Genomic DNA, 27016 nt, shown 5'->3' with positions numbered 1-27016 from the left:
CCTCTCAGCACTGCATTGTTTGATAAGGCAACGGCCAAGACTGCAAAAAGACTGGGCCTGATAGACAAACTACAACTCGGGTTTCAGACTTCAGCCATTTTCCTCAGCTCAGCCGCTCCGGAAAAAGCTGACTCTTGCCATTGTTATACTGATGTCGTTACTACAGACTGTGCTGATAAATAACTGAATGATATACATTAAGAAATACATTCTTACAGTGGAAAATATCATCACAACTTGCAAGTTCTGTAAGGTTTCGACCACATATTGGGTGCTGTGAGTGTGAGAGTCAAGAGCCTGCAGTTTACCACTTCTATTAAAAGTAAATAGACAATATTAAGCCTGTAGTCTGACAATGAGACTAAATGAGTGGGTCTGTTCTTGCGGGAGTTTGGTCAAACTTTTCATAAGTGCTAACAACTGTGATTAAATGTCATTTAGTAACCATCTTACTTCATTTGGATTTTGTCATACACTTAAAATATTCCATACTTGGTTTAAATATATCATGCACTGAAGGAAAGAAATCTCATAACTGAGCTCCGTGTACACACATCATGTTGACGGTAACCATGTTACTCCAGTAAACACATGCTAAAATGATCTGATCCAACCTGATTTCTCTCAGTCACTTGGTTTCTTATTTTTAAGTTCTTGCACCATGGCCTTATTTGCACCCCAACCATTTAACCTGTGAATAACAAGGTCTGAAGTCTTTCTTCGGTGGCTTTCTATTGATTAGTGTTATCTGGCTTTGCGCCTCGGTGCGATATTGATTTACTTATTCCCCTTTGAGTCTATCAGCAATCGACACAAGAAACAGGACTCATCACTGAAAGTCGCACCTTGTCCTCTGGCACCACATGCTTATCTCATGCAATCTGACACTGTCTCATTTAATCAAAATACTGCACGTATTAATTCAGCGCTGCATACAACCCACTTTTACTACTGTATTTAATCTGCACAGATGCAGATCTTTGCTCTTTCTGTGTCCTTTAGTTTATTTATGCAAGCAGATCAGTTTTTCAAGACAAAATCAATAGGCAGTTGTTTTTCCTTTCACACCAAAACATGCACAACTCTTGTAAGCAGCTTGTAGCGACATCAACCCCCCACCCCGACTGCCCTCACAGTGATATCACCAGGGACCTGTGGCATTTAGTTTGTATTCAACGCTCCACACCTCTTTGTCCACACACCCCGATAACTCCTGTGCATCTCATGAATTTTTTTTTTATTAAACCCTGTTTTAATTGACACCTTGTGGACTGGGTGGGGTGGGAGGTGATGGAGTGTGAATGCCAAGCAACAAAAGAAGAAAAGAAAAGAAAAAAAAAGGACTACTTTTTACAAACAAAAAAACAATCCCAAAAAACAAAGGGGAAATGATCACAATAGATCACACAAAAAATACTAATAGGGTAAAAGGGAAGCAATCTGACAAGAGTGTGCATCCTCAACTTTTTCTCTTCATAAAACACATTTATATTCACCCCCATTGTAGAGGGGTGAGAGCAGAATATCAGAAATGGGTATCTCAACACCAGGACAAATAAAACCCCAAATATTGACAGGGAATAATACCACTAAGGTTGAGGGATCAAAGTGGTGCTAGAGGTGTGTGTGTCCTGTTTTCAATAAAATATTTTCATAATTAAATAAGTCACTCATTATCAAAGCAGAGATGGTGACTCGCAACCTCAAGCTGCCCCGGGTGCAAAATAGTTAAACCAACAGAGCTTGAGAGAATCCACAGGGAAGCCAAGCTTCTTACCAGCAATGGGTGAGGGTGCAGGGACAACCCTCCCCGGGCGTTGAGAGCCATAGGGCTGTCCCCCGGCTGCGGAGGCCAAGACTGGGCGTTTCAGGCCTCGACTCAACCTCCTGAATAGCGGCTGGGCGTTATCCAGCTCGTGTAGTGGTAGTGTCCGTGGTCTAAAGTGCCTCCATCGGCACGACTTTATATTCAACAGTATCTGACTGAGGTCCGTGGAAGAGGGAGAGGAAGAGGGAAGAGAGGAGTTGAAGGAGGAGGAACTTCTGTCCGAGGTATTTGTTTCTGAGGTACTGGCAAACTTGTCGATGGCCGGCGAGCGTGAAGTAGCTGTGGGAGGAGGGGGAGAGGGGGAAAGAGGCAGGTCGAGCATTTCTGGATCCAGTCTGTGGAAAACGTTGTCATAGTCCGTGTATGCCCTGTCCAGCAGCACCCTGAGAGAAGAAGAGAGGGTCAGACCTTCTGATTTAACACTGAGACACGTCAATTCAGATACGTAGACTCGTCTGTCTGGCATTATCACAACAGCTTCTTTCTGATATTTATGTATGAGAGCCTTTTTTATAGTTCTTGATACTAGTACTGCAACTATAAATTATTTTCATAATTCAGATTTCTACCAATTAATCAATCAGATAAAAATACCTGAGAGTGAAAAAGAGAAAATTAAGCAGTCCTTGCTTCTTTGCCAGCAATGTAAAGTTGTCTACAGCTAAGTTGTTAGCCACAAGTGCCTGTAAAATTTAATATCATACACTCTTGTGCTACATGTCCAGTACACAAGCCACTGACAAGGTATACATTTAGCCAGTGAATAGTATGGTTTGATATTTTAATACATTGTTGCAAAAGCACAACAAAAACAAACAAACGAAAAAAGGAAGTTAATTGACCTGCCGCCTCGTCCCACGCGTCGTCGAGCCATGCCCAGGCAGCGCCGCGGCACGGTGAGCGTGGTGAGACTGTAGCGAAATCGAGCTTCTGCCAAACCGCCCTCCCAGGGACCACACCACGGCCAGCTACCCACACGGTCCTGGCGAGCCTGGAGAGAGAAAGGATGCTGAACCTCACCCATTTCTTTCCTTCTGTCAGAGTAAAATCCCTCCGGTGTCTTCAGCAGGTGAGTTGTTGCTTTTGAGCCCGGTAAAAACAAGTTGTCTCGTGCTGCTGTGTACGTACTACATGTCTAAAATACTCACATAAACTTAAAATCTAACTCCTAAATGCTGTCCTCCTACTGTAAATGATAAGTTCTGAAAACTACAAAACATGTTTCTACAGCTGGACAATAATTTAACAGCCAAAACTTCACTTCAGCCATTTGGCATTTAAACATAGTCACGATAATCTATTATGCCTCCCATAAGCTCAACACTGTAATCATGATTTACATAATTAGCTACAGGATGTGAACCTCTAATCAGCTTTGTTATACATTCAGTGCAGGATTAAAAGATGATGTCACTTACAGCATAGTACTGGCAGCCTGCCTTCCTGCGAAAGGCGTAGGCCCCATCTGGATCGTTCTCCTCCTCTGCTTCTGATGAGCCTGAGTGCAGCTGTGGACACCGAAGTCAGAGGTCAGTGGAAGAGCACAATTAATAACACCAAAGCCAGAGGTTATGGCTTAAATCAGTTGCCACCCAATTGTCATGTGGTTTAGCAATTCTGAGTGGATTTATAAAGATGAAGGGCAGAGTGCAGTAACAGGGGTTCAACACATTCTCTCTGAAGTCACTCCGACAGTAAAAAGGTATGGAAAAGGCTCGGGAAGCTCAATTGCAGTAGGACAGAGAAAACGGTTAGAGAGACAGAAGATTATAATCTTAAATATTTGCAACTAACATGTTGTTGTGCATTGTTGCTCTTTTCTGTAAAACTTGGCATGACACCAATTTCCATCACCATCTCATCAATTTAAGACAAAAACTTATTTTTCACAGTTCCATTGAATTCTTGTTCCAGGGTCTACTTAAGAGTTCAGGTTTATACTTCGTGGTAGTTTTATAAGTTTCTCGTTAACGTTATAAACTGATCTGTCAGTGACCAGCTAACTAGTTTTCTGGCATTCCTATTGTTCAAAAGCCTTACCTGTTCAGCAAATTGAGAATCAACAATTCTTATCAGGACATAATATCAGTTGCCTCTTTGTTAAAAACATAATTTCAAAATCATGTTTACTAGAAGTAATGAAAAAGCTAACACAAAAAACTAATGTATACAAATAAATCATGTTACAGAGGATTAACTGTCACTATACAGTCTGCATATGGTCCGTGGCTTTGCATAAATGAGTGCCTGTGTTTAAGTATGTGTGTGTGTGTGTGTGTGTGTGTGTACCTGGGAGAAGGGCTCATCATCCGAGCTGGGGAAGTCGTACTGGTTGAGGTCCTTGGGATTGAAAACAACAGGACCCGGATGGTGTGGGGTGCCCGACGACAGAGGCAGCACCTTCTGCTTCTTCTCGTACTTCCTCTTCTGCCGGGGAACTTCCATTTTCTCGGGCTACAGGGGAAAGAAGACGCAACACTAAAATACAACAATGCGACCGAAAACCTAACTTCATCCTGCAGATAAAGAGCCTTCTCACTGGGTGTGATCAGATGTTCATAGGGACTTTCTTTTCCAACATCCCCAAATTATCTAGACTTGTGTCAAGCGTGTACCGAAAAGTGGGGCTCACCTTAGACTTGTAGTCCTTGAGGTCTATGTGGTCCTGGTGTCGGTACTGGTTGGTGAGGGGAACCAGAGGAATGATCTGCGGCCTCACCAGCGCCCGTTCAGCCAGAACCTCTGCCATCACCTCACCACCAAAGTCTGACATGACGTTTCTAGAAAAGAAAAGGGACAAAGGATTAGCCAATCAGAGACTCCGATGATACCATTTCAGTTGACACATTTCTCCGTTTTCCCCTCAAACTACAGCAATGAAACTTCTTTTGGAAGCTGTGCCAAAAATCAAGTACCACAGAAATAGAAAAAAAAAATAGCTTCAACGGTTCTTTTATCTCAGTTTCACACTTTGAGCAAATGGCTGACTTCTTCCTTTATAGTGTTTGACAGCCTGCTGTCAAACTGCTTTTTGTTTTATTTCTGTACTAATGCATGATGTGTGCGGCCCCAGAGGCAGGCTCACCTCTTCTCAAAGATCTCCAGTGTGAGGTGCAGCAGCTCTCTCTTGCTCTTCTCCCTCCTCTTGATCATTTCCAGGATGGTGACAGCTCGGCTGAGATCCCTGCGTAGCTTCAGCATCTTCTCATAGGATGCCTCGTCATTCTTACGATTCTGTGGGAAAAGTATGAGCAAAGCACATGAGAAAAAGCAATAGAGCCAACTTATAATAAGCAGATGTAAACTTAAATATGTTGCACATTTATATGGCAGTTTCAAAAACTAAAGGGTCAAGAAAATAAACCACTTAAATTAACAATAATTACATGGTGATTTATATTGATCCAGTGCAGAGAGACATTTCTCAGGTATTAATTCATTAATACTCTGAATATTTATGACTTAACTTGGACAAAAGCAAACAGGTTATCAAGATGATTAAAAACTGCATTAGGCTAAATTCTTCTAATGACCACTTGGTGGCATATTCATCCTTCACATGATGGTTGAGAGGAAACTACAGCTTCATGGAGTCAGTGTCTGCCCTATGTTCAACAGGGTATAAATCACAAAATTAAAATAAGGGACTGGGGTGAATGTGAAAGAGCTTCATACATCAATGGACTTGATGTATTTTTGTGGTGTATGTATCCAAACATTTCTGATCAGGAACTCAAGCCTTTTTCCATATTAACCATAACAATGAAAAGGGAAAAAAAAAAAAAAGAAATCACCATTTCACACAGAAGCTCGGCTTGTTGAGCAGACAGAACAATTTAAAACCAGACTAAATCTCACACCTTGCCCTTTAATTCATTCCATCGGGTCAAACACAGCATTAATAAAACCTGTACTGATGGTCCCAAAGCTGTACGCCAGCACTACACACTCTAAGAGAACTAAGATGCTGTTCATTGAATGTACTTTCAGTGCCTGACAGCATTCTTCTGTTGTCTGCCTGTCAGAGTCAGATACTGAGAATCTATCCCAACTACATCCCAGTTTCGGTTACATGTAGCGTTTTATACGACAAACTTGATCTGGCTATTCAGGCCCAGCTTCACAAAAGACAGTGATGCAGTGAAATGTAATCGTCTTAAAGTTTGTTCATGCATTGAGGAAGCTGTCTAACATGACAAAATATTTCCTGAAGCAAAGGGGGACAATTTATTTTGTCCCCAGTGGAAGTCATACTGCCATAGAATCAACTAATGATAGTGTGTCCAACTGGACAATGTGAGAGCTAACATTCAACTTGTGTGTGTTACTTTTAAAGCAGAGAAAATCCAAAAATACATTGTCATTTATGGCAAATGTCAGCATTAATTAGCTTGAAATAAAAGGTGGCTTTAGCTTTGAACTCAAAGACAAGAATTAGAGGAGTTGATCAAGAACAGATGAGGAGAATTATGGGTAACATCTAAAAATCTCAAATAATACCCAATCTCTGCACCACAGCATAATAACATAGGCTGCAGCACAACATAACAAAAAGATCAAAACTCTATCCGACAATTGTCAATTAATAAAAGAAACAATAACTATGATAACACTCTCAAAGAACAACAGTGTAACAGTGCAATAAGCCCCAGACATATAACTGAGGCCAACACAGGGAAGGATCTGGAAGTTAACAACAATCACAGCCACATCCAAACTGCCAGTACAACAATGAATGAATGAAAGTCAACCGACCTTCCTGGTTTGCATCTTCTCTGTGCGCCGTCGGAAGGCCACATAGGGGTCACTGGTGCTGGAGCCGTCTCGCTTCTCCTGCTTGACGTTGGGGATGAGCGAGTTAGCCTTGCTGTTTTTCCTCTTTCGACTCCAGTAGTCGAAGACCTCCTTAATGAGCTCATCGTCCTCCTTCAGCAGCAGTTTGGCCTCAGGAAGACTCACCAGCTAAGAGATACGGAGGTTACACATGGTGATAAATAACATGTATTTGCACAGTAGTGAGGGTGACAAATCGGCTCTGTGGGGAATTCATGCTGATGCTGTCATACCATAAATGGTTTCTATTTTGTGTTGCAGACTACTTAATGCAGGTGTCACTGTTTTTTTTCCAAATCTCATTGTGCAGTGGTCTGTAAGGTATTTGACGGGGCTTTCTGTAAAGCCGGCTGTGTTTGAGGGAAGACGGAGACACAAACAGTGCCGACCTGCTGCCCACTGCCTTTCTCCAGCCGGTCAATCATCTCCTCGAATTGCAGGAAGCTGATCTCCATCTTCTTTTTCAGCTTGTTGACGAATGCCTCATCATCCGAGTCCAGGTCGTAGTCGGGCTGCTCTGTGTCCAAGCTGAAAGCTGCAGGGAGGCAGAGGAGTGAAAACGGACGTCAGACATAAGTCTGTGAACTGATAAAACATTGCAGATTTGTTTAAGTTGTGTACAATGGAAACCATACAGAAACCATTTATAATTTTTAAGATTTTTAGGAGGCTTCGACATCTGATTTATTTTCACTGTGTGTCCTTTTATTCTCTGTTGCACCTATTTAATGCACAGTGGTATTCATGGTCTGCCTCTGTTTCCCTCTATTGTAATCCCCATGCTCATATAAGCATTGAGTGCAACTGGCCACAGGTTAGCTTGTACATTTATCCAAAGTGATGTGGAATGAGTGGGTTCAAATAGAAGGAAATCAATTAATTATGACTAATCATGATACTAGCATGCACAAGGAATGTACACGTTTGGACTTATCTATTCAAACAGCAGTGATCGGAAATGAGGGCAGTAATTGGGACATTATATTCAAATTTTGGAGTTTATTTGATCAAACTGATCAGGTGAAATTGGGTCCTCTCTATTCTGACTCCACAGGAGACTCACGGATTAAAGTTAAAATTCAGCTTAATTGGTCTGCTAGTAACTGGAGGCACTGCATGCAGCATTACAAAGCATTATCGAGCCAGTTTCCAGGCAAGATCACTTAACCTCACCGCTGAGCAATTGCTCTGAAATAACAGACTTTCTGTGAGCCCAAACTTTTACTGATTGTTTGAGATGCAGCAAAGCACACTGAAACTCCCTTTCATCCATCAAACAGCAGAAAGCTTTAGTTTACAGTGGGGGTTTAACAAATCTCCAAATCAACAGTTCAGTCTTTTTATTTTTGGTTTGGTGACTTAAATGTGCCCAGAGGGGCTTCAGAATTGTTATGTCCCTAGTTTACAAAGATAAAAACTAGCAGGTCCCATAATTCACAATCCAGCATCACTGCTTTAACAGCCAGTTAGATAAAAAAAAAAACAAAAAAAAAAAAACATGGTTCCTTTTTGTGGTGGCAGTTAATGATAGTTTAAGTTAGATATACAGATGGTTGCTTAGTAATATAACTGGCAAGGTCACTCTTTAGCTCAAGTGCCATGGTTGAAAGGGACATATAGTCATTTAATATACTTTGTTTCAGTCTGTGTGCAAACATGTCATATATCCAATGTACAAAGAGATGTTTATAGTACATCCTCTGCGACACCATGCTCAACACTGAAGCAAGGTTACCGCCTACACAGCAGTCATTCAGAATTCAACATTTAATGAGCAAGTGTTAATGACCTGATTTTCAGCACCTCTATGTACCTAAGATCAAAAAGCAGCCAGCTACACGAAAAGGAAATTCCTACACTATGAAATAAAGTATAAAATAACATTTACAACCACATTTCTTTAAGATACTCACTGCTGCTACTACATACAATGAAACAGAGAGATTGCTTTGATTATACCTTTCAAATAGTTTTCTGTGAAGCTCAAACTGTAAACAGTATTTATCCCTTTTTAATATGACCACAGCGTTACCACTGGATACATGCAGATTTAAAAATTTGTCTGAGAAAAATAAGACCCGATGTGGGGCCTATCAACAGAAACCCACAACCGTAACCAAAGAAAACAGCTCTGACCAAAGCAGCATGACGGCTGTGAATAGGTGACAATGTTTTAAATCTCAGTTTCCCTGAGCTGTCCGTTTACTCTATAGACACCACGACCTGGACAACTGAGGAAATTCAGACGTATTGCTACACACATCCTTAGAACGGTGCAGGAGTATGAAAGGATGGCCTGAAAACTTGAGGACTACAGAAAACCACCTACGCTTTAACTTGCAGACAACACGGACTCTTTCCCAGCAGCTTATGTATGTGTAGTGAAAAGCAGAGAATAGTTGTATCCTCAAATATGACTATGTGGGGCTGGACGATAAAACAATCGAAATTAACTGCCACAATAATGATGATAAACTGATGAGTAATTATAATACATGCATCTGTTCTGTATTTGGGTCAACACTCATCTGCACAATCCATCTGTTAGGCTACAGCAATACGAATACATAGCTGACATGTCGGCCAAAGCAAAACACACAGTGTTGGAAACACAAAAATGGGCGACTGTGAGGGGAGTCAAACATCTGCATGAGACGAGGTAATTGTGATGAATAGACACCACATGACATCGGTGATTTTGGAAATGGTTTGGATTTCTAAAGCTGGATCAACAGCAGAGAGATATCCTTTGTAAAATATGCAGGCAACCTGTGCCGACACAGATGTGAAACACAAACCTTTCACACCATCTGAAAAGGTACCATCCCTCTGCTTATACAGAAAGCCACAGTCTGCACTCCCAGACTGATGCCACAAACACCCAGACTGGCAAATGAGCCTCTTGCGGTAACATTAGTTCAAACCCCAGCAGCACTCAGTAATGGCTGAGAAGGCAGACAGGACTGAGTCTTTTATAGGGACCAGACCCGTAGCCATTCTATATAAGTCACATTTACCCAAGTTATATATGTTTATCTTTTATTATTATGTGTGGTTCATAAAACTAAATACATCTGCCAGTACCAGTGTGCAATACCCATGTGTGTAACATAACATGTTGATCTTCTGTGTGATATTATTTAAAAGCATTGTTGCCTTTGCCTTATTAAGACAACAATGTTATATAATGTTGGTTTCAGAGAGAATCAACCTGTTGATTTTAAAATAAAAAAAGGACAGTTAACAACTACACAGGGCTAACTGCCCCCAGTTAACTTCAATAAATGAGTGTTTTAAGAGTACAGCCCACCCAGTGTCTGTTGGACACAAACTTTAGGGATACACTGGTTGATTATCAGGTTTAAATACACCTAATTAGCCCATTCAGACATCTAGAAGGAGGTCAGACTGGAGACTAGGCCTAAACGATACAAGGAAAATGTTTGATGTGTGATAACACTGTTAAATATTGTGATGATGATATGACTTGTGATGAAAAAACAAATATTGAAGTGTGCATATACAGTTTTGCTGAGTGAACCTGAATGAAGAACACAGGCAAGGGTTACTATCTGTCATCTCCTCCATCCTCCTCCCTCTGCTGTAGGTAACATTCATGTCTCCAGCTGCAGTTATAAGTTTCCAAAAGTAAACAGAAAACTTTCTTTTAGCTTGTTCATAACGGTTCACTATTGGCTTAACGTTAGCGCGCTGCGCTCGTCTAAAACAAACCACGGTGGATGGGAGAAATTGAAAATGTAGCTTTTCTACATGTTTAAATCTTGGTGAATATGCGGTGTGATGAAGGAGGCCAATTGCTTTTGTATTCGCAAACGTAATGACACTCACAGAGCTACGACTGTAGTTGCTGTCAGCTCAGGTAAAAAGTTCACTCCTCACTGGTCTCCACTGCCGCCTCTGTGTTTATGTGTGAGGCTGCAGCCTGACACCAAATGCGGTCGTTTTTTCCCCCGTTCATTTGGCTCAGGCGCTGTGCCTCGAAACCCCTCTGTGCATGCCGTGTGTGAATAAAATTATTTTTTCTCATTCATCGCATTTCTCTGTCTTTTGCAATATGTATATTGTATATATTCATATCGCGATGACGATGAAAATAACATTTATCAGTCAGCACTACTGGAGACCTGACAGGAATCAATGGTAAACAGTATATATTATCTGGCTGTTGCCGAGTGTTGCAAGTCAGTACCTCTCAGACTGACCTAATACTACCAGACAATTTAATGGAGTCTGCATTAACATGTACATATTCCGACAGGTCAAAGATACATCAGTGTAATTTTAGTTGAGGCATAAAATGTGACTCTGCCCTTTCCTAATGGTCCAGTGTCAGAATACTTCTGACTCAAGAGACAGAAAAGTATAAAAGCTATTCACTCAACACAGCTCAACTTTTTCAGGCTTCTACTTTGTCTCAAGCCTCAGTGACCGGTGAGACACGTATGTCAAACCACAGACTTCCTTTTCCGACTCTCAACAAAACTCAAGCAACACTTGCAGTAAACGGAAGAACACTTTATTAGACCCAAAATGTGTCTGACTAATAATAAAGTTTTTCTGTATAGTGCGTTTAAGTTTTGCTGGAGTTTTGACCTCTGGACCTTTTTCTTTCTACACTGTGGAAGCAGGTGAAGTTGTGATTTCTATTTGTGAGTTTTAATTCAGCCGTGGTGCGTCTCTCAGAAAGAACACTGCCAAATCTGCTAAGATCAAATTAAACTAGCTGCCATCAAGCATTCACAGCTACTGCGTTTATAATTATAGAGTAAACAATGCACAGCTTTTAAGTGATAACCTCTGTTCAGATTTAATTATAGCAAATCTTGGGTAGCCGTCAAGGCAGATGGCTGATGAGACTATTTATTTTTTTTTGCTTACACAAATTGACACTGTGTAAAATCATCCTTATACAAATGGAATAATACACAACATACTGTATTTGCATAATTTTTGATATTTCTGTACAAACTATCAAGCCTTGGAAATGATCTGAACTGATTTTTTTTTCCCCCCACAGTTCAGACTTCTGAGGATACCCTGAAATTTGTTCAACAGCAATTTGACAGGACAACACATTTGTTTTCAGCTTCCAAACTGATAATGTCTCAGTTTAGGCTACAACAAATTGCTTTGCTTTGAGAAACAATTGTGGCTACCACGTGTGACACAGACGTGGTTACTAAACTAACCAATCTCACAAACTCATTTTCTTTGATGCTATTACTGAACCAGGCAATCTCTCAAACTCATTTGCTTTGACAAATAGATGACAACTCAGTAAAAGCTCATAAAAAAACATGCCCAATGGCATTAAACGGACGAATAGCTGTCAGCGACAACGGAGCCACTACCTTGGCTTGCGAGTCATTGAACGGGATCAACATTTTATAAGACTTTACGCAGCCAACTTAGCTAACATTCTGTAGCCAGGAAGTATGTTTCACTTATAATGCCATGTGGGTTTAAACGACACCTTTTCTTCCATTGAAAACCACTGAGGAAACTCTTTATATTCCAAAAATTAAACTAAAGAAATGACACAGGTCTAAAATGATGCTTTACAAATAAAAAAAAAAAAAGTATCCTTAACCCATTTATACCGGATGCTGTGCAGCACAACATTGCCCCTCCCGCCGGTTGCTGCGCAGCGCAGCTTTGCCCCTCCCGCCACTTGCTGTGTAGCGCAGCATTGTTGATTCCTTGTCATTTTCATGATATATTTATACATATTTTACATATTTATATGCTGCATGCATCATGAAAATGACGAGGAATCAACAATGCTGCGCTACACAGCAACTGGCGGGAGGGGCAATGCTGCGCTGCGCAGCATCCGGTATGAATGGGTTAATGTACACTCATGGCAGCTTATAATTCTGATCAACAGCCCCCAAGTGTCATTTAATGTATTCAAAAATAATTGAGGTAAATCCCATTAAAGCCAAATGAAACCTAAACTGCTACATCAAACTCATTGTCTCTGCTTTCTACATCATATATTTGCCAATAGAGAAGCCCACTTACGCTGTATGTGAATTAGCTGCTTTGGCATCTTGTAGTCCCCAGGGTAGAGGGAGTCGTAGTAGGTGATGTTGCTCTCCGCCTCGGGGACTGGGATGACCATGTTGTCCCGCTTCTCGCCATATACCTGCTGTGCCGAGATGGCCCGCTGGAGATGGTGTTCCTACAGAGACACAGATGGAGTTGAGACATCTGCACCACTGAGGATGGATTTGCTCTCACTAGAGATTATATACAAACTACCATAGAAATAAAATCACTTAAACGCAGCAGAGGACATTTTTGTCTTGAAACCATCAAGCTGGTATGAAGCAAACATACTGGGTAAAGAAAGCTGGTACCACACAGCTGAAAAACCTTTTAAAAAAAAACAAAAAACAAAAACAAATTTAAAACAAAATCTGAAGGCAAAAAGACTTTACAACTAGTGTGATATGCCATGGTTTTAGGAAAGGAATTCAGTTAAACAGTTTGTCCACTAGAGAACAGCAACAAGTTTACTTTTCAACTGTAAAATGTATTTTTGCCACATAATATGTATGTTTGGTGGCATTTTCTTTTCTCTACCAGAAACACAAGGAGTCATTATTTAGAACTAGTATTCTAACTCTATTTCAACTTTAACACAGTAAAAGAAGTAGAAAAAAAAAATCTACCTTTATAGATTTAATTATGCTGCCACAATGCCCACAACATGAGGTTTACTGAGTATTGAGCAGCTTTGGTCCTTTAAAAACCAAAGCAAAGGTAAAACTTCAAAGGGCTGAAACAAACTAAACAACTCCCAGCTTAAGACCAATTTGTGGAGCACCTGGAGCAAAACAGAACATTGTCCAACCGAAACGATATCTTGGACACCGTCATTCTGAGAGGGAAACAACACACTGACTCATGTAGATACCAGCCGAATGTACACCTGCAAAGTGAGTTGCAGGCGATTATCCAGATAAACAATGAGTAACATTTGCCATCCAGACCTTATGATAAAAAAACCAGTGCAGGGACAAACGACTGCCAGGACAAACAGAACCATATTAAAAACGCCTGTTGCCAAGTTCACACAACCAGTCAATGTTTTCAATGTATTTAAATCTTAATAAAGGAATTACAGATTGGCCCTAGAATGGCATGTGGCAGCTCGACAGCGACAAATCTGAACCTGCCATCCCATCACTCTCAAGCACAAATACAGAGGGAAACTTGACACTGTTTTTGTCTCCAACGATCAGTCTGTTGGCCTTATCTACCCGCCACAAGTGTGATGAGAGCCTGCTGCTGCCAAGCCCGTTGAGGAGGGAATGTGCCGGAAGGAAGGCAGACAGGCTGGAAGGCTGACTAACTGGTTTGCTGGCGGGCTGCTTGTCTGAACAGTCCCAGTCAGTCGTAGTAGTGGAGCCTTTGGCCCCGAGCTGGGCACTGAGCCACTGGCAGGCAGGCAGTCTGTCAACAAGGCAGCGTGCTGCTGGGCTCGTTCAACAGTTCTCTGGAGAGATGGTGTGTGTTTATTGTTTCCCCTGCGGCTGTCAAAGACACAAGGGTAGGGGGGTGGGGGTGGGGTGTCTGTGTCTCGGGAAGGTAGGCAGAGTGAGTGAGTGAGTCAGAGAGAAAGCATGTGTGTGTGTGTGTGTGTGTGTGTGTACGTACTTGAATGAGGAAGTGTGAGACTGGAAATGCAACTGGTCTGTTATGCATTTTTGCATGAAAAGCAACTGAATTTACCTGGTGCCAAAACTATCACCAGTCAGTCATATCACATAGCCACTGTTGTATAACACACACGCCAGCCTTGAGGAGGATATACTACATTACATAAGTATTGAACAACTTCCTTTCAGTTTGAGCCTGTGCAGTTGACACTTCAAAGAGACAGTAGTAGGAATATGATTCTAAACTGCCACATTCTCTTGGCTGAGACCTAATGCTGCTCCTCCAGTAAACTCAATTAGGCAACTGCTTCATATTCACAGGTAATATGACCTGTCGTACTGACTGTACTTCAAGCTCTACTGGCTATGTCTGCACCTCATCTCTTATGCAAGCATTGCCCCACAATATGCATGATTGGCCCCAGTGTGTCTGGCCGGCTTCTCAATTTGCTGCTATGAATGAAAAAAGTTGAGGTATTATTTGTGTTAGTCTAAAGGTATATGTGATTTTGTGTCATGATATCAATATATTATGACAGTATGTTTTCTTTTCTTTTCAAGTGAGACATCCTACATGGATATACAGATGGAATTGTCGGTCATGGGTTTCTTGTATTTTTGGCATCTATCAATCGTCTAATACAACAAGAAATTCTTATAAACAGTATGGTAAAATCTGACAATTGACAAATTTCTATTGTCACACACTGAACCCATCCCCATTCAGAAACTAACAACGGCCCAGCAAAGCACTGTTGTTTTTTTTCCAGTCTCCTCTTACAGGTTTATTTCTTTGCAGAATTCAGAGGGAAATATATTTTCCATGGGGTGAATATTATATGCTATGTACCTATTATATGCACTACACAACCTAAAGTTGGTTATATATCAACAAGACTCCTATAAATTTATTGCACTTTGTTACTTAAGTAACTGGAAAACTGCTCTAACAGAAACGCCCGACAGGAGGACTGTAACCATTACCATAACTTACATGAAACTGCCTGAATAAGACAGTTGTTTGGAGTTCTGGTAGTATCTGATATGCAGCTGAGGAGCCCCATTATAATCACTATGGTATTTCTACTTTAAACATTTTTATGAGCACATTTTAAAAATGTAATTTCTTCATTTTAGGGATTCATATCATCTGGATTTTGTCTTAATCTAAGCTGCCCCTGGCATCACATGAAGGCCAGGAGAAAAGAACAGGAACATAGGAGCGGCAAATTGTTTTCACTGGGTTAAATCAAGCAAGCGTGCCGCTTCTCAGAAAGACCTCCAAGTGAAACTGAAGACAAACCCAGCAGAACACTGATCAATTTGTGTCTCTTTAAAAAGACCCCAACAGGCAGGCTTTTCAGAGCTACAGGGTTTCTAAACAGATGGTCCTTGACACTGACTGAGACCTTGAAGACACAAAGCACTGTTCCACAGCATTCAGCACGAGCTTTACTATTCCATACGGTCTTTAGTCATTTAGTCAAGTTATCACTTCATACAACAGAACTGTATTCTGACAGAAACACAGCTTTTCCAGGACTGCAAAGTGTGGACAAATAATCACAACAAATTATTTGGATTAACTTTTAATATACCAAGTTCGATTGAATGTTTAGGGTAATGCTCGTTAGACAACAGTGTAGTTATGCACACACACACACAATTTTCCTGCATTTTCAAATGAGCAACTAGAGTGTGCAAAAAGTCTTACTTTATCTTTCATTTTTTATTACTTATCCCTGGTACTGGTGTCAAAACTGACTGGTGGTAATTCATTTCACAGTCAGGAAAAAACAAACATGTTGTTTGTAACGGGTTCAGTCTTCTGTATTAAATCTGATTTATTGTGTCCCAGAGCCCCATGTTCATCACCACCATTTGGACTTTTGAGACTAGCAATATTCTGTCATACACGAGGCAAGTGACTATACTTTACATTTATGGCAGTATGTGCTCTGGCGATCTGTTCTAAGGATGCAGCGACTGCCTATAGGAGAAGGTGCTGATGACAAGCCTTTCAGATTTATTCTCAAAGCTTCCCTAGGGCGTCTGCATACAGAACTCGAAGCTCTTACACATTCAACCTATCTGTAGTGTTTGCTCTAACCCACTCTGTGCTTGTACGCTTGCATAACCTTCAAGTTCCTATCTGATTCCAACATTCCCCCGGCAAGCCCCTAAACCTCCGCATCAACCTCTTCTGGCTTCTCCACCACGAGGGAGAAACTCATAAAAAAATCAAATGGCCTTGAGCAAAATCACATCAGCTGCCAAACCTAATCAAGCATTGTGTTTGTTTACTTTCCCCTCCATGGCTATTTGCCTGAGAATAAATAGACTCAGATTGAGGTGAACAGTCAGAATACAGAGCGTTTGGCTGGTGCCCTTGCACACAGACTTTTTCCTCTTGGTCTCGCTTTCTCACACATACACACAGGAGTCCAGAAATAGCGTTCTAAAATGACCAAATCGATCACTGTCAAGTCTGCTGAGGCAGCCAGAGCCTCCTCCACCTTCCCCAGTCTCGCCTCTGACAGCTACTGTCCCAGACACTGTAAATGCCACTTAACATGATGGACAGCTGCAGGGAACGGTCTGCTAGAGCTGTCGAGGGACACATAGCTACAGTACAAAGCAGGTTTATGTGCTGTGTGGGAGGATGATTTTTAACACCCAGTGTAAGTGGGGTGGGAAATTAACAGCAGCCATCAGCCTGCGTTTTTGGCTGTTCCAACTCTGCTAAGCAGTTTGTAAAGTAACAGAGCGTGAACTGAGAAACTTTCCATTCCACAAATGAATGTGGCTGCTGGTAAAATAAGACCAAGGCAGTCTCTGCAAGTTTTTTCAAGCTTGAGCGTGGGCCCACTATTGCATAATAATGCCGTGAAACCAATTAATCACAAACAGTCAATGTTCATACAGTAGTCTTCCAATCATCGGCCATTGACTGGAGAGTTCCAGCTGAGGTTTGTCTAGCTGGCAAACTGGCTGTGGAGAACCTGCCCCAAGACTGATGTTAATTTCCCATGCTGCCCACATATACATCAATGCAGAACTTTCAACAGCTAAAGAAAAAAGGAGGGAAACAGCTGACAAAGGCAACTTTCAATTTCACAGCATGTAGACTGCAGAGACTTTGGACAGGTGACATGCCCCAAATTCCCACCCAGCAAGGTCACACAGTGAGAAACTGGTGGTATGCCAGAATCAGAGTGTGTGTGTGTGTGTGTGTGTGTGTGTGTACACATGAACGATGTCTGGCAAAGAGGCAAACACAACAGATGCCGGTGGGTTCCCACCAGGGCTGCAGATATTGACCTCACTTTCACCCAAATGTAAACACAAGACAAAGTGTCTGACCCAAAACAAACAAGCAGCACGTGCTGAGGGAATTCCTGCGATGATGGCTCTTCAGTTAAGCCACACTACATACACACCGCCTATAAATTATAAAACCACATTCTGGACAGAGATACAACTTTTGAAAGGCAGAGTCCAGCAGGAACAGAGAGAGCAAGGCCGTAGTCTTGTGCTCATTAATTGCTTGAAACGAGCATGGCCTGAATCTGAAAAGTCACTCTGTGGTCTGAGTTCAACAGTTCACTGTTAAAAGCTTTCTATTAGAAGAGCGTCAGGAAGTGCAGAGACACCACATATTCACCCTGTAGACCACTGAACATCGAGTGGGTAGTCAATGTGGTTGTGGGTAAGCAAAACATGCAAAGCTGATGCATTAACACTTCAAGGATGGCTGTTCATAATAAAAGTGAAGCAAGTCTCCAGAAATGCCAGGCACTACTCCCTGTGTGGATCAATGAATGCAGTATCAGGCCCACTTATCTAAAATACATGCATTTACAGTACAATAAAGCAACAGCACCACACCTTAAGGCTTTTAAAAGAGTGTGAGCTACAATATCTGCCGTCACTGATTCAAAGCAAATCTCCATCTGAACTCTGACGTAAAAATTCATGACAGACGACTCCAAACACTGAGTGGCTGGCATGCAGCAGGCCTTGCCCTATCTCTTATGATAATATGACTGTTACATAACCAAGCACTCCAGCTGAGCAGAGCACAGACTTTGAAGTGACAGCAACCCCCCCTTCCTCCCTCCTCCTGCCCTGATCTCCTCCTGAGCGCCACGTGCCGCTGGTCTGCCAGCCTGCTGTGCCATCTGACATACTGAACCCCTGACACTGAGCCTCCACAAGAGCAGGGACGCAGACCGGCTGCAACACACTTTCAGTGAATAACAGCATCATCCACCTCAGACGCCTGCACTGATATTCCCCATTTACCTGCCCTTATATTTTAAACATTAGTCAAGCTTGCTGAGTCAGCTACAAAAGCTGAATCCTTGGAGAGGGTAATATATTGCTTAGGGGACCCAGGATAAGGACCTCGCTGTGACACGCTGCTGATGAATGGCAAGAACAAAACAGAAGAACACAGTAAAAAAAAAAAAAAAGAATTCCATTGGGTTGCATCTAGTTTACAAACAACCCCACTACAGCCTACAGATAACTAATTCCGCCCATGTGGGATGCTACACAACCCAGACACAGAAGCAAACCGTCTATGCATTTGCCTCTGTGGCTGGTGCATCCTTAAATCTCACCTAAAATATCTTGTTTCTCTTTCCAACTAGACTGTCAGCATATGCTAAAGGTAGCCAATTATCTGCAATAGCAGCAAGCAGAGTTTCCCCAAACCAAAATGTGCAAGCATTATGGAGTTTGATTTTTAGGTGGGCTTTAATGTGCTTATCTGGCAAATCAAATGTCAACACTGGGAAACCAGAGGGATGTTTATTGTAGTCACAACAGCCATCAAGAATAACCACCTTATCCCCCATGTGACCTACTCTGAAAAGTCAACATAAGTAAATATATTAGGAGAAATCTCTGCCAGTTCAGTTGCTGCAAGACTGTGGGAGATTAAATAATACTCCTGTCTGACAGCTACACAAACAGGATGATTACCCCAGTGCATTTACTGTTCAAACAATGGTTTTAGTTGTTGCAATACCTGAATAACAACAGCTGCATTACAAATATAGTGTGGGATCACAACCCACAGCCTCACGACATAACTACACACATACACAAATCCATGACATGACAAAGTGGTAACAGCAAACTGTGCCTAAACTGTGACACGTCCTACTGCAAATCAGGTGAAAACAATGTCAACACAAACATAAACATATATACTGTATGTTTCAAGATGACAAAGGTTAAGATTTCCCAAATGCATGGCAGCAGTATTGACATTCCTGTCTGGTAGTGGTACAGATGCCACATATAATATGAAATCACTAGCTCCCCCTTGCCCTGGTCCTTTGCAATTACGCCAACACAAGGCCCCATCCTGACAGACAAGACAAAATGTCGGAATTGCTGAAGTCACATGACTCCTTTGTACTCAGAAAACCACCTCACGCATAAATAAGCCGGCAAAACCTAGCGATTTAATCCAATAATGACACAATGTATCTCTGCTTCACCCAAGCTTTCGTCCAAGTCTCACATATATGCAATATGCAACAGAAATCTGTCGTGTTTCTTCTGAGAAAATTGGCGGCCATTTTGTGAAAGCTTGCGCAGAAAAAAAGAGGGACGCCTCTGATCATATAAAAATAAGAAATAAACCAAAGCGTATATTTTCACATTTTCGAACTGTTAAAGCATACCGATTCCTCTTCTTTCTCCATCCCCGTAGGCATCTGCGGCACTGCCCGGTTAATGGATGCATATTCGTGTAGGTCGGGTAAATCCTCACAACGGAAGACGGGTAGTGGCTTGGAAGCGTCCAGCGCCCGTGCCCGAAACGACAATTTACTCATTTTTCACAATTCGAGATGCAATATAAATCTATCCGATCTCCTAATATTCACAACGGTACCGAGTGGAGCTTTCATGGATGTTTCTGTGCGGTTAATCTCTATTCTAACGTTCGAATGGTTGTAGCTTGTATTTAGGGCGTCGCCAACGGAGCCGGGGGAAGGCCCGGATCTTGGTCGCTCTCTCTCGGACTGTTTTTTTCCGACGCTCCGCTCCCTATCGGTGGTTCAGTGCGCCATGGACAACATGGCGGACATTTAAAACTCTTTTGCGCTGTTTCGCTCGGAGCGGTCCAACCCCCAGTTCGTGGACCGACCATTCCCACACGGTCCCGAGCGCTTGCGCGTTGCGGGGGTGGGGGGAAGGGGGCATTTCTTGCAAACTAACTCCTCTGCACACATACACGTAAATAATTGAAATAAACATTAGGCATGGCCGAAATATATACCGCCATAATAAAATAAATAAGTAAATAATGGATTATATATTATTGAAACCCCTAAATAAAGGGAAATTACAAATTAATTAAAAAGCTTAACTTCCTAAAAGAAACTGAAATTGTAGTTGTATTTAACATATATTATTATTTATTAAGTTCCACCTAGTAACTGAATATTATATTAAGACAACGGATAAATTAAATAAATTTAGAAACGAAGTGATTAACGCGTTTCACCTGATGATTAATGTCACGAAAGTTGTATAAAATGTACATCTTACTTATTCAAAATTTGGTGTTGTTGATTGTGAATTACTGACTGTGCAGTCCAATAATTTTAGCATATAATATCATATCCATGTGTATTCTTACCAGAACTCTCAAATCATAATAAATCAAAGATCATCTTTCCAAGTTAATATTGCTCAATAACTTAAAACAGTCTACCCTTAAAATACTAAGAGTAAATGCCTCAATTAACTCTTATTTGAAAGATTCTATTTTTTTATATCCACATGTATTTTTTCAGAATCAAAGCTATTAAAACCAAGTTGTATTAGGTCAAATATTAATATACTTTATATTTCTTTTCTGGTAATTGCTTTTATGGTTTAGAACAAAACTGGAGAAATACAGTCCTTAATCCACTACAAGCCAACGCCTCAAAAACCACAGAAATTACTGTACCTGCAAACTGACCTGAGATAATAGATCCACTGAACCTTATTTATCAGCAGTGATTCTATAGCAGCCCACAATAGAAAAAAAGGTCTGTTCCAGGTGAACGCTTCATGGCGTCATGTTCACTATGTGAACAATGTCGCCCTCTTCTGGTCTGACAGGCAAATGATCTTGATCTTCAGGACAGGACACCAACATGCATGTTTGTAAGGAGTACAAACACCACTGCACACACTATTTGGTGAATATTTAGATCCAAAACACTATGCAGCTCTATGAGTTTACTCAATGTATTCAATGTGGGTGATTCCAGCCGTGTCAAAGCCCTTAACCGTGACAATGTTGGCACCATGCTTATCTTGCTGGACTCTAGGCTGCAGCTGGGGTGCTTTGAGATAAGCTTTTGCCATGACCCTATAGGTTTTTGGGAATAGTGTTGATCTAGTATCTATGCTTAGTATGCAACACAGCCAGAGCCAAAGACATTTAGAATGTTAATTTATCAAGGTTATACTAATATTTTACAAATCATTAAAATACTTTACCTGTTGATGACATTAGGTTTAGCCAGGGTCCACCCAGGTGAACTGAGGTTTTCTTATCATCGTTAAATCCACTGAGAGCATTATGAGGACCTGAGAGTCAATTCACAAGAGCAACAGGGACATTTAGTCAAAACTACATGAACACAAAAGCTTTAAATAAAAAACACATTATGACAACTCAGTTACAGGAAAAAATAAAACCAAGTGGCCTGCAAGTCAGTCAAAAAAGTGCCCTAACTAAGGTCTTAATTAGGAAAGTGCTGTCTGGGTGGAGCAAAGACAAAAAACATTTGTCCACCACCTGATCACGATTGTCAGCAGTGCTGCCTGGTCTGACCCTCCAACAACCACACCTGGCTGTGTTTATGGGTTGCATCAAAGGGGCTCTTTTGTATAGTGAGATCCTCTTAATCAGATTCATATATCTTTGTATAATGCAGTGTTACAATTGCAAAGAAAGCTGTTTACTTTTTTTCTCTGTAGTGTAGCAAAACATGAGGGGAGAAGACACATTTTGTAGATATTTGACTTTGGCGATCCCTGACCTTACCTCTAGCGCCACCATGAGGATGACATGTTTGGTTTTCTGTGCAATGCTTCAACTACTTTTGAAAGGACTGCCATAAAATCTGGTACAGATAATTTAAGTCCCCAGAGGTCAAATCCTAATGACTTTGGTGACCCTCTTTTGAGCTCAACACTAACAATAGCCATTGTGAACATGTTAGCATGCTGACTTTAGCAATTGGCTAAAATAACTGCTGTAGCTAGGCACAGCCTCATGGGGGTCACGGACACTGGTGTAGATTCTTATGTCTCGTTATGTTACTACTGGGTAAAAAGACGTAACATTTAAAAGGGGTCAATTGTACTGACAAACCCAACTCTGCGCCTGAATGCCACTAGAGGTCCCTATCTGAGGTTTAAGTTAAACCCGAGACCCCTACAAAAATACATTTAACAGTTCAGCTGTAACCTGTCTCCACAGTAACCTATCCTGTTGTATAGTCAGTGTTCAATCTAAACAAATTCATGTATATTTATTGCCGGGAAAGAGTTCCGTTATGCAAAAGCAGCACTGTGATCATGAGCACCATGGCACATGAAACCACAATATACAAATGTGTATTTAAATATTGATCGGCTGGATGAAGATAACCAGCTGGGTCCATTTAAGATAAAACTAATAGATAGATTTATCAATAATTTTGATGTTATGTGTTGATTCCTCCGAATCCTACTTGTGATACCTTATCAATACAGTGTAGCCAATATTGGGATCCATATAAGAGATGTACATTTCCTTTAAACATTTTACCTGTTCTGCTGTCTGGCAGTTGAGCCCTTTGGAATGAGGTTATGGCTGTTTGAGGCGTTCAGATGATGGTACATATGTGCAAGCTCCTCTGTTAAAAACACTAAGAATTGGAAGCACTGTATAATGCGATATTGATGCCTGCCTTTTGAAATATTACCATCCCATTTTAGAGGCATGGTTTCACATTCAGTCACAGATACTGAGCTGTATTGTGGATAAATTCCTTGAAATATTCTGCAAATACCAGCCTATGTATTCATTAGGAAAAAGGCATGCATCCGAGTTTGAGGTCAGGGCCTCGGTGTCCAGTGATTATGCAAAAATGACAAGAGCTAGGGTGACATATTTTAGTCTTCCAAGTTAATGTGTGTGACCTTGACTGCTAAGCTTCGGGAAAACTTAGCAAAACATGTTAACACACTAACAGACCTTCTCAACCTAACAAACAGTATTTTCATGCCTCACATACTTTGTGCTAGCCTACATATGTCTCATGTGGGTGGGGTTTGTCACACAATATCCAGAGCTTTTTTTTTTTTTTTTTAGTTTTCTGATTAACAGTTTACCTGGCTTATTTGATACAGAGAACTCTACCAATCAGTTACTCTAAGCAGGCTTTAAAGAATAATTACTAACTAATAATTATAGTACTACAACCAATGCTAGTCACCATGAGGCAGCTCTAATCCTGGCTGGGTGCAGATCTCCCAAACTTCATCTTTACAGGGAAGCCAAATCACTCATAAAGGTCTCTCCCCCTTTTTGAGTCCTTGTAGGGAGAGGTGGGTGTTTTAGGAGGGGTGCTACTAATGCAGGGGATATGAGGGATACAGTCTATGATCCATGCAGGCCAGGGCCGAGCAGTTCCCTGGCAGACCACAGGGGCTGCCTGGCACTGTTTAGCCACACACCCTAAGCCTGTGAGCCAACAATGTTACATTTCAAAGCAAGATGATGGAAAAACCCTCATATGAAATCATGTCAGATTTATATGTGAACCTCTCATCGACTCTTCACCTCCGCCTCCTGCTGATGTTTTCTCTCCCAGTTAGCCAGATCAGGTTTCCGACATTCTAATTTTGCCATTAATGTAACAACTAATGAACTAGATTTTTGTTTTATACAATGAAAAATATCTCCACTGCTTACATCGATCGATATCACACTCTCCTCGCTTTGGGAGCTGACAAAGTGATTAGGAACTTGTGGTTTTAGTGCTGAATTGCATCCAGCTGACCAGCCAGGAATTTGATTGCGTGTATGAAATCATCTGATGCCAGAAACACTTTTCACGATGGGCCTTTTTTTAAGCAGCCATCGATTCAAGTTAAAAAACATTACAAGAATATACTCACCAAGTCGATCATTCAGCACACGTTAGGGATTTAAAGATAGATGGACAACATTTCTGCAAGTCAGAAGTAAAAAAAAAAAAAACGCCAGGCAACACCAACACGACGCAGCTAGCCAGAGAGGGAGCCAACTAACACTAACGTTAGCCACAGCTAGTTTTCCTAGTTGGTTTCATAATAAAACCTCCAACGGTGAGCCGGTAGTCCTGGTGGGGAGAGCCGCTGTCCGGTTTATATCCTGCTCGTTAAAAAGCGCTTTTCGGTCGATGAAAAGTCAGTATTTTCCTGTCGATGTAAAGCAGGGTGAAACTAGAGAGGTGGAAACCAAAGTGCTACTGTTGGGGGTTAACAACTTTGCTGTAAAAGGCGGCCTGTGATTGGACAGCGGAGGCCACCAATCACCTGTGGAGAGCCCCTGGGTTTGTGGCGTCACGTTCCAGAGGGGATGGAACGAAACGTGATTGGCTTACGATGTCAGCATGAAGTCTGAGCCCCAGCCATTTTTCAAACGTTGTGATAAGGTTCTACTTTTACGTGTTTGTATATTGTTTTTAGACGTAAATCTAAGACGTTTTTACTTATACTTTTTTCGCTTACTGTGCACACGTTCTCTACCATAAAAGTAAAGCAAATATGCTAAATAATGCCACGAGTAGTTTTTAAATTTCAATTAACTTCACACAAACTGTATAAAATAGGAAAAAAATCTAATCAATATTTGCTGTGACAGCACCAGTTCTCCTTAGTATACCTGCACACCGTTTTTCAAGGTACTTCACAGGTAGGTTGTTCCAGCATCTTGGAGAAGTTGTCACTGTTCTTCTGTGGATTTAGGCTGTCTCAGTACCATCTGTCTCTTAACGTGATCCCAGACTGACTCCATGACGTTGAGATCAGGGCTCTGTGGGGGCCAGACCATCAGCTGCAGGACTCCTTGTTCTTCAAGTCTCTGAAGATAGTTCTTTGACTCTGGCAGTGTGTTTGGGTTGTCCTGCTGCAGCCTCCCTGATGGACAAGAATCTAAATATCTAAAGTGCATACAATTTATGCACAGTACAAGCTTTACTTTAAACCTGGGGCTACTTATTCATGTTTCACTGCACTTTAGCTGCACCTTATTCCACTGTTTTATCTGTCTTATTCTATTTTATCTTATTTTTATCTATTATTTAGTTTTACTTTTTAAATTCCCCTTGTCTTTTATATTGCATTGCATTGTATTTGTTCTACAATTAAAATGGGAATGCAAGACACATGCACAGATCACTTCAAAACGTACGCAAGTATTGTCAATATAAACTTTGGTATCATTCAAAGCACAATGTAGTTTAGTTCAGTCTTAACAGATTACCACACAGTCCAACTTTTTTGAAGCACATTTCATGCTTTACATTAGCCACCTTACTGAGTAGAAATAAACATTGCTCTACAGTACCCTCTTCAGCCCAATATCATCTTAATCTGATTTTATCTATCAGGTTAAGACAAAATAACTTGATTTCATTTGATGTTTTCTCAAAGTTCGTTATAAAAAGAGACAAATCTAAGTAGCAATACACCAAAAAAAAAAGAAGAAAAAAAAAAGATTCCCTGTGTGTGCCTGCTTTGTGATGAACTGTAACTACTTAAAAGACACAATGTTCTCCTTAAAACATGAATCGTTATGAATATTTAGAAAACTTTCTACATCATGGCACTTGCAAACAACACAATTCAATTACTAGGAATTTTAAAAATGGATTTGAGCAGAAAAAATGAAAACTCTTCTGATAATTCATCTGGTCGACTCATTTCAACAAGCTCACAGTTTCCACTGCTTCCATTTGTCAGGATTATCTATAAGTCATCGATCAATTACCTGCTTTGTCTTCTGTCCTGAGTTTTGTTGAGGCACAAGAGCAGATCATTTGGTCAATTCAGAGTTTTTCCATCAGGTTCATGCACAGCAATAACAGACCTCCTGGTACACACTAAACACACCAATAAGTTAATAACAAATCCACGACATAGTAAATCACACAATAGTATCCTAACAATATGGGGGTAAATTGTTTTGATTGTTTATTCAATAAATAATTTCAGAAATACAGAATTGCAAATGTGAACGTGTTATTGAAATTGAAAAAAGGCACTTAAAAACAACGGTGACAGGTGTAACCTTTTTTTTTTCTTTACAAAAACTAAAAATTCTTGAAATCTAAAGGCCATTTCCTGTCAATTGATCTTTAGAACTGAATGACATTATATCCACTCCTATTTCTGTTCAATAAAAAACGTTTGATCGAGGCACCACCAAATAGTTGGTTGGAATTACTGATGTAAAAAAAAAACTGGGACCCTTCTTCCAGTTCAAATTCTACAAATAAAACAAGGCATTTCAATATAAGGAAATTTAGTTAGCAAATAAGGCAGATTTGCGTATTTGGCATTGCTGTGAAGATTTAAGGACCTGAGTTGGCTTTTAAATTAAGCAAGTAAAACC

General features: G+C 40.9%; 1 protein-coding gene across 2 annotated transcripts in view; it reads right to left on the bottom strand.

The window, feature by feature from the left end:
* Positions 1–24586, bottom strand: part of LOC111233925 (enhancer of polycomb homolog 1-like) — a 29300-nt gene extending 4714 nt beyond the window's left edge. Inside the window, exons 1-11 of one of the 2 annotated variants that reach the window (XM_022761849.1) lie at positions 24538–24586; positions 21865–21954; positions 12707–12866; positions 7051–7196; positions 6584–6790; positions 4914–5062; positions 4461–4608; positions 4118–4282; positions 3247–3336; positions 2671–2819; positions 1778–2211 (exon numbers count right to left, since the gene is read on the bottom strand). In XM_022761849.1, coding sequence (XP_022617570.1) covers positions 1778–2211; positions 2671–2819; positions 3247–3336; positions 4118–4282; positions 4461–4608; positions 4914–5062; positions 6584–6790; positions 7051–7196; positions 12707–12806 — 1588 coding nt within the window. In that variant the 5' untranslated portion in view covers positions 12807–12866; positions 21865–21954; positions 24538–24586. Of the gene's footprint in view, positions 1–1777; positions 2212–2670; positions 2820–3246; positions 3337–4117; positions 4283–4460; positions 4609–4913; positions 5063–6583; positions 6791–7050; positions 7197–12706; positions 12867–20048; positions 20395–21864; positions 21955–24537 lie in introns of those variants that run through there. The other variant, XM_022761848.1, reaches the window with a different exon arrangement.
* Positions 24587–27016: the final 2430 nt, after the last annotated feature.

Source organism: Seriola dumerili, unplaced genomic scaffold (assembly GCF_002260705.1).
Source record: "Seriola dumerili isolate Sdu_G_001 unplaced genomic scaffold, Sdu_1.0 BDQW01000432.1, whole genome shotgun sequence".
Classification (NCBI taxonomy): Eukaryota; Metazoa; Chordata; class Actinopteri; order Carangiformes; family Carangidae; genus Seriola; species Seriola dumerili.
This window is presented reverse-complemented; position numbering and strand designations above follow the sequence as displayed.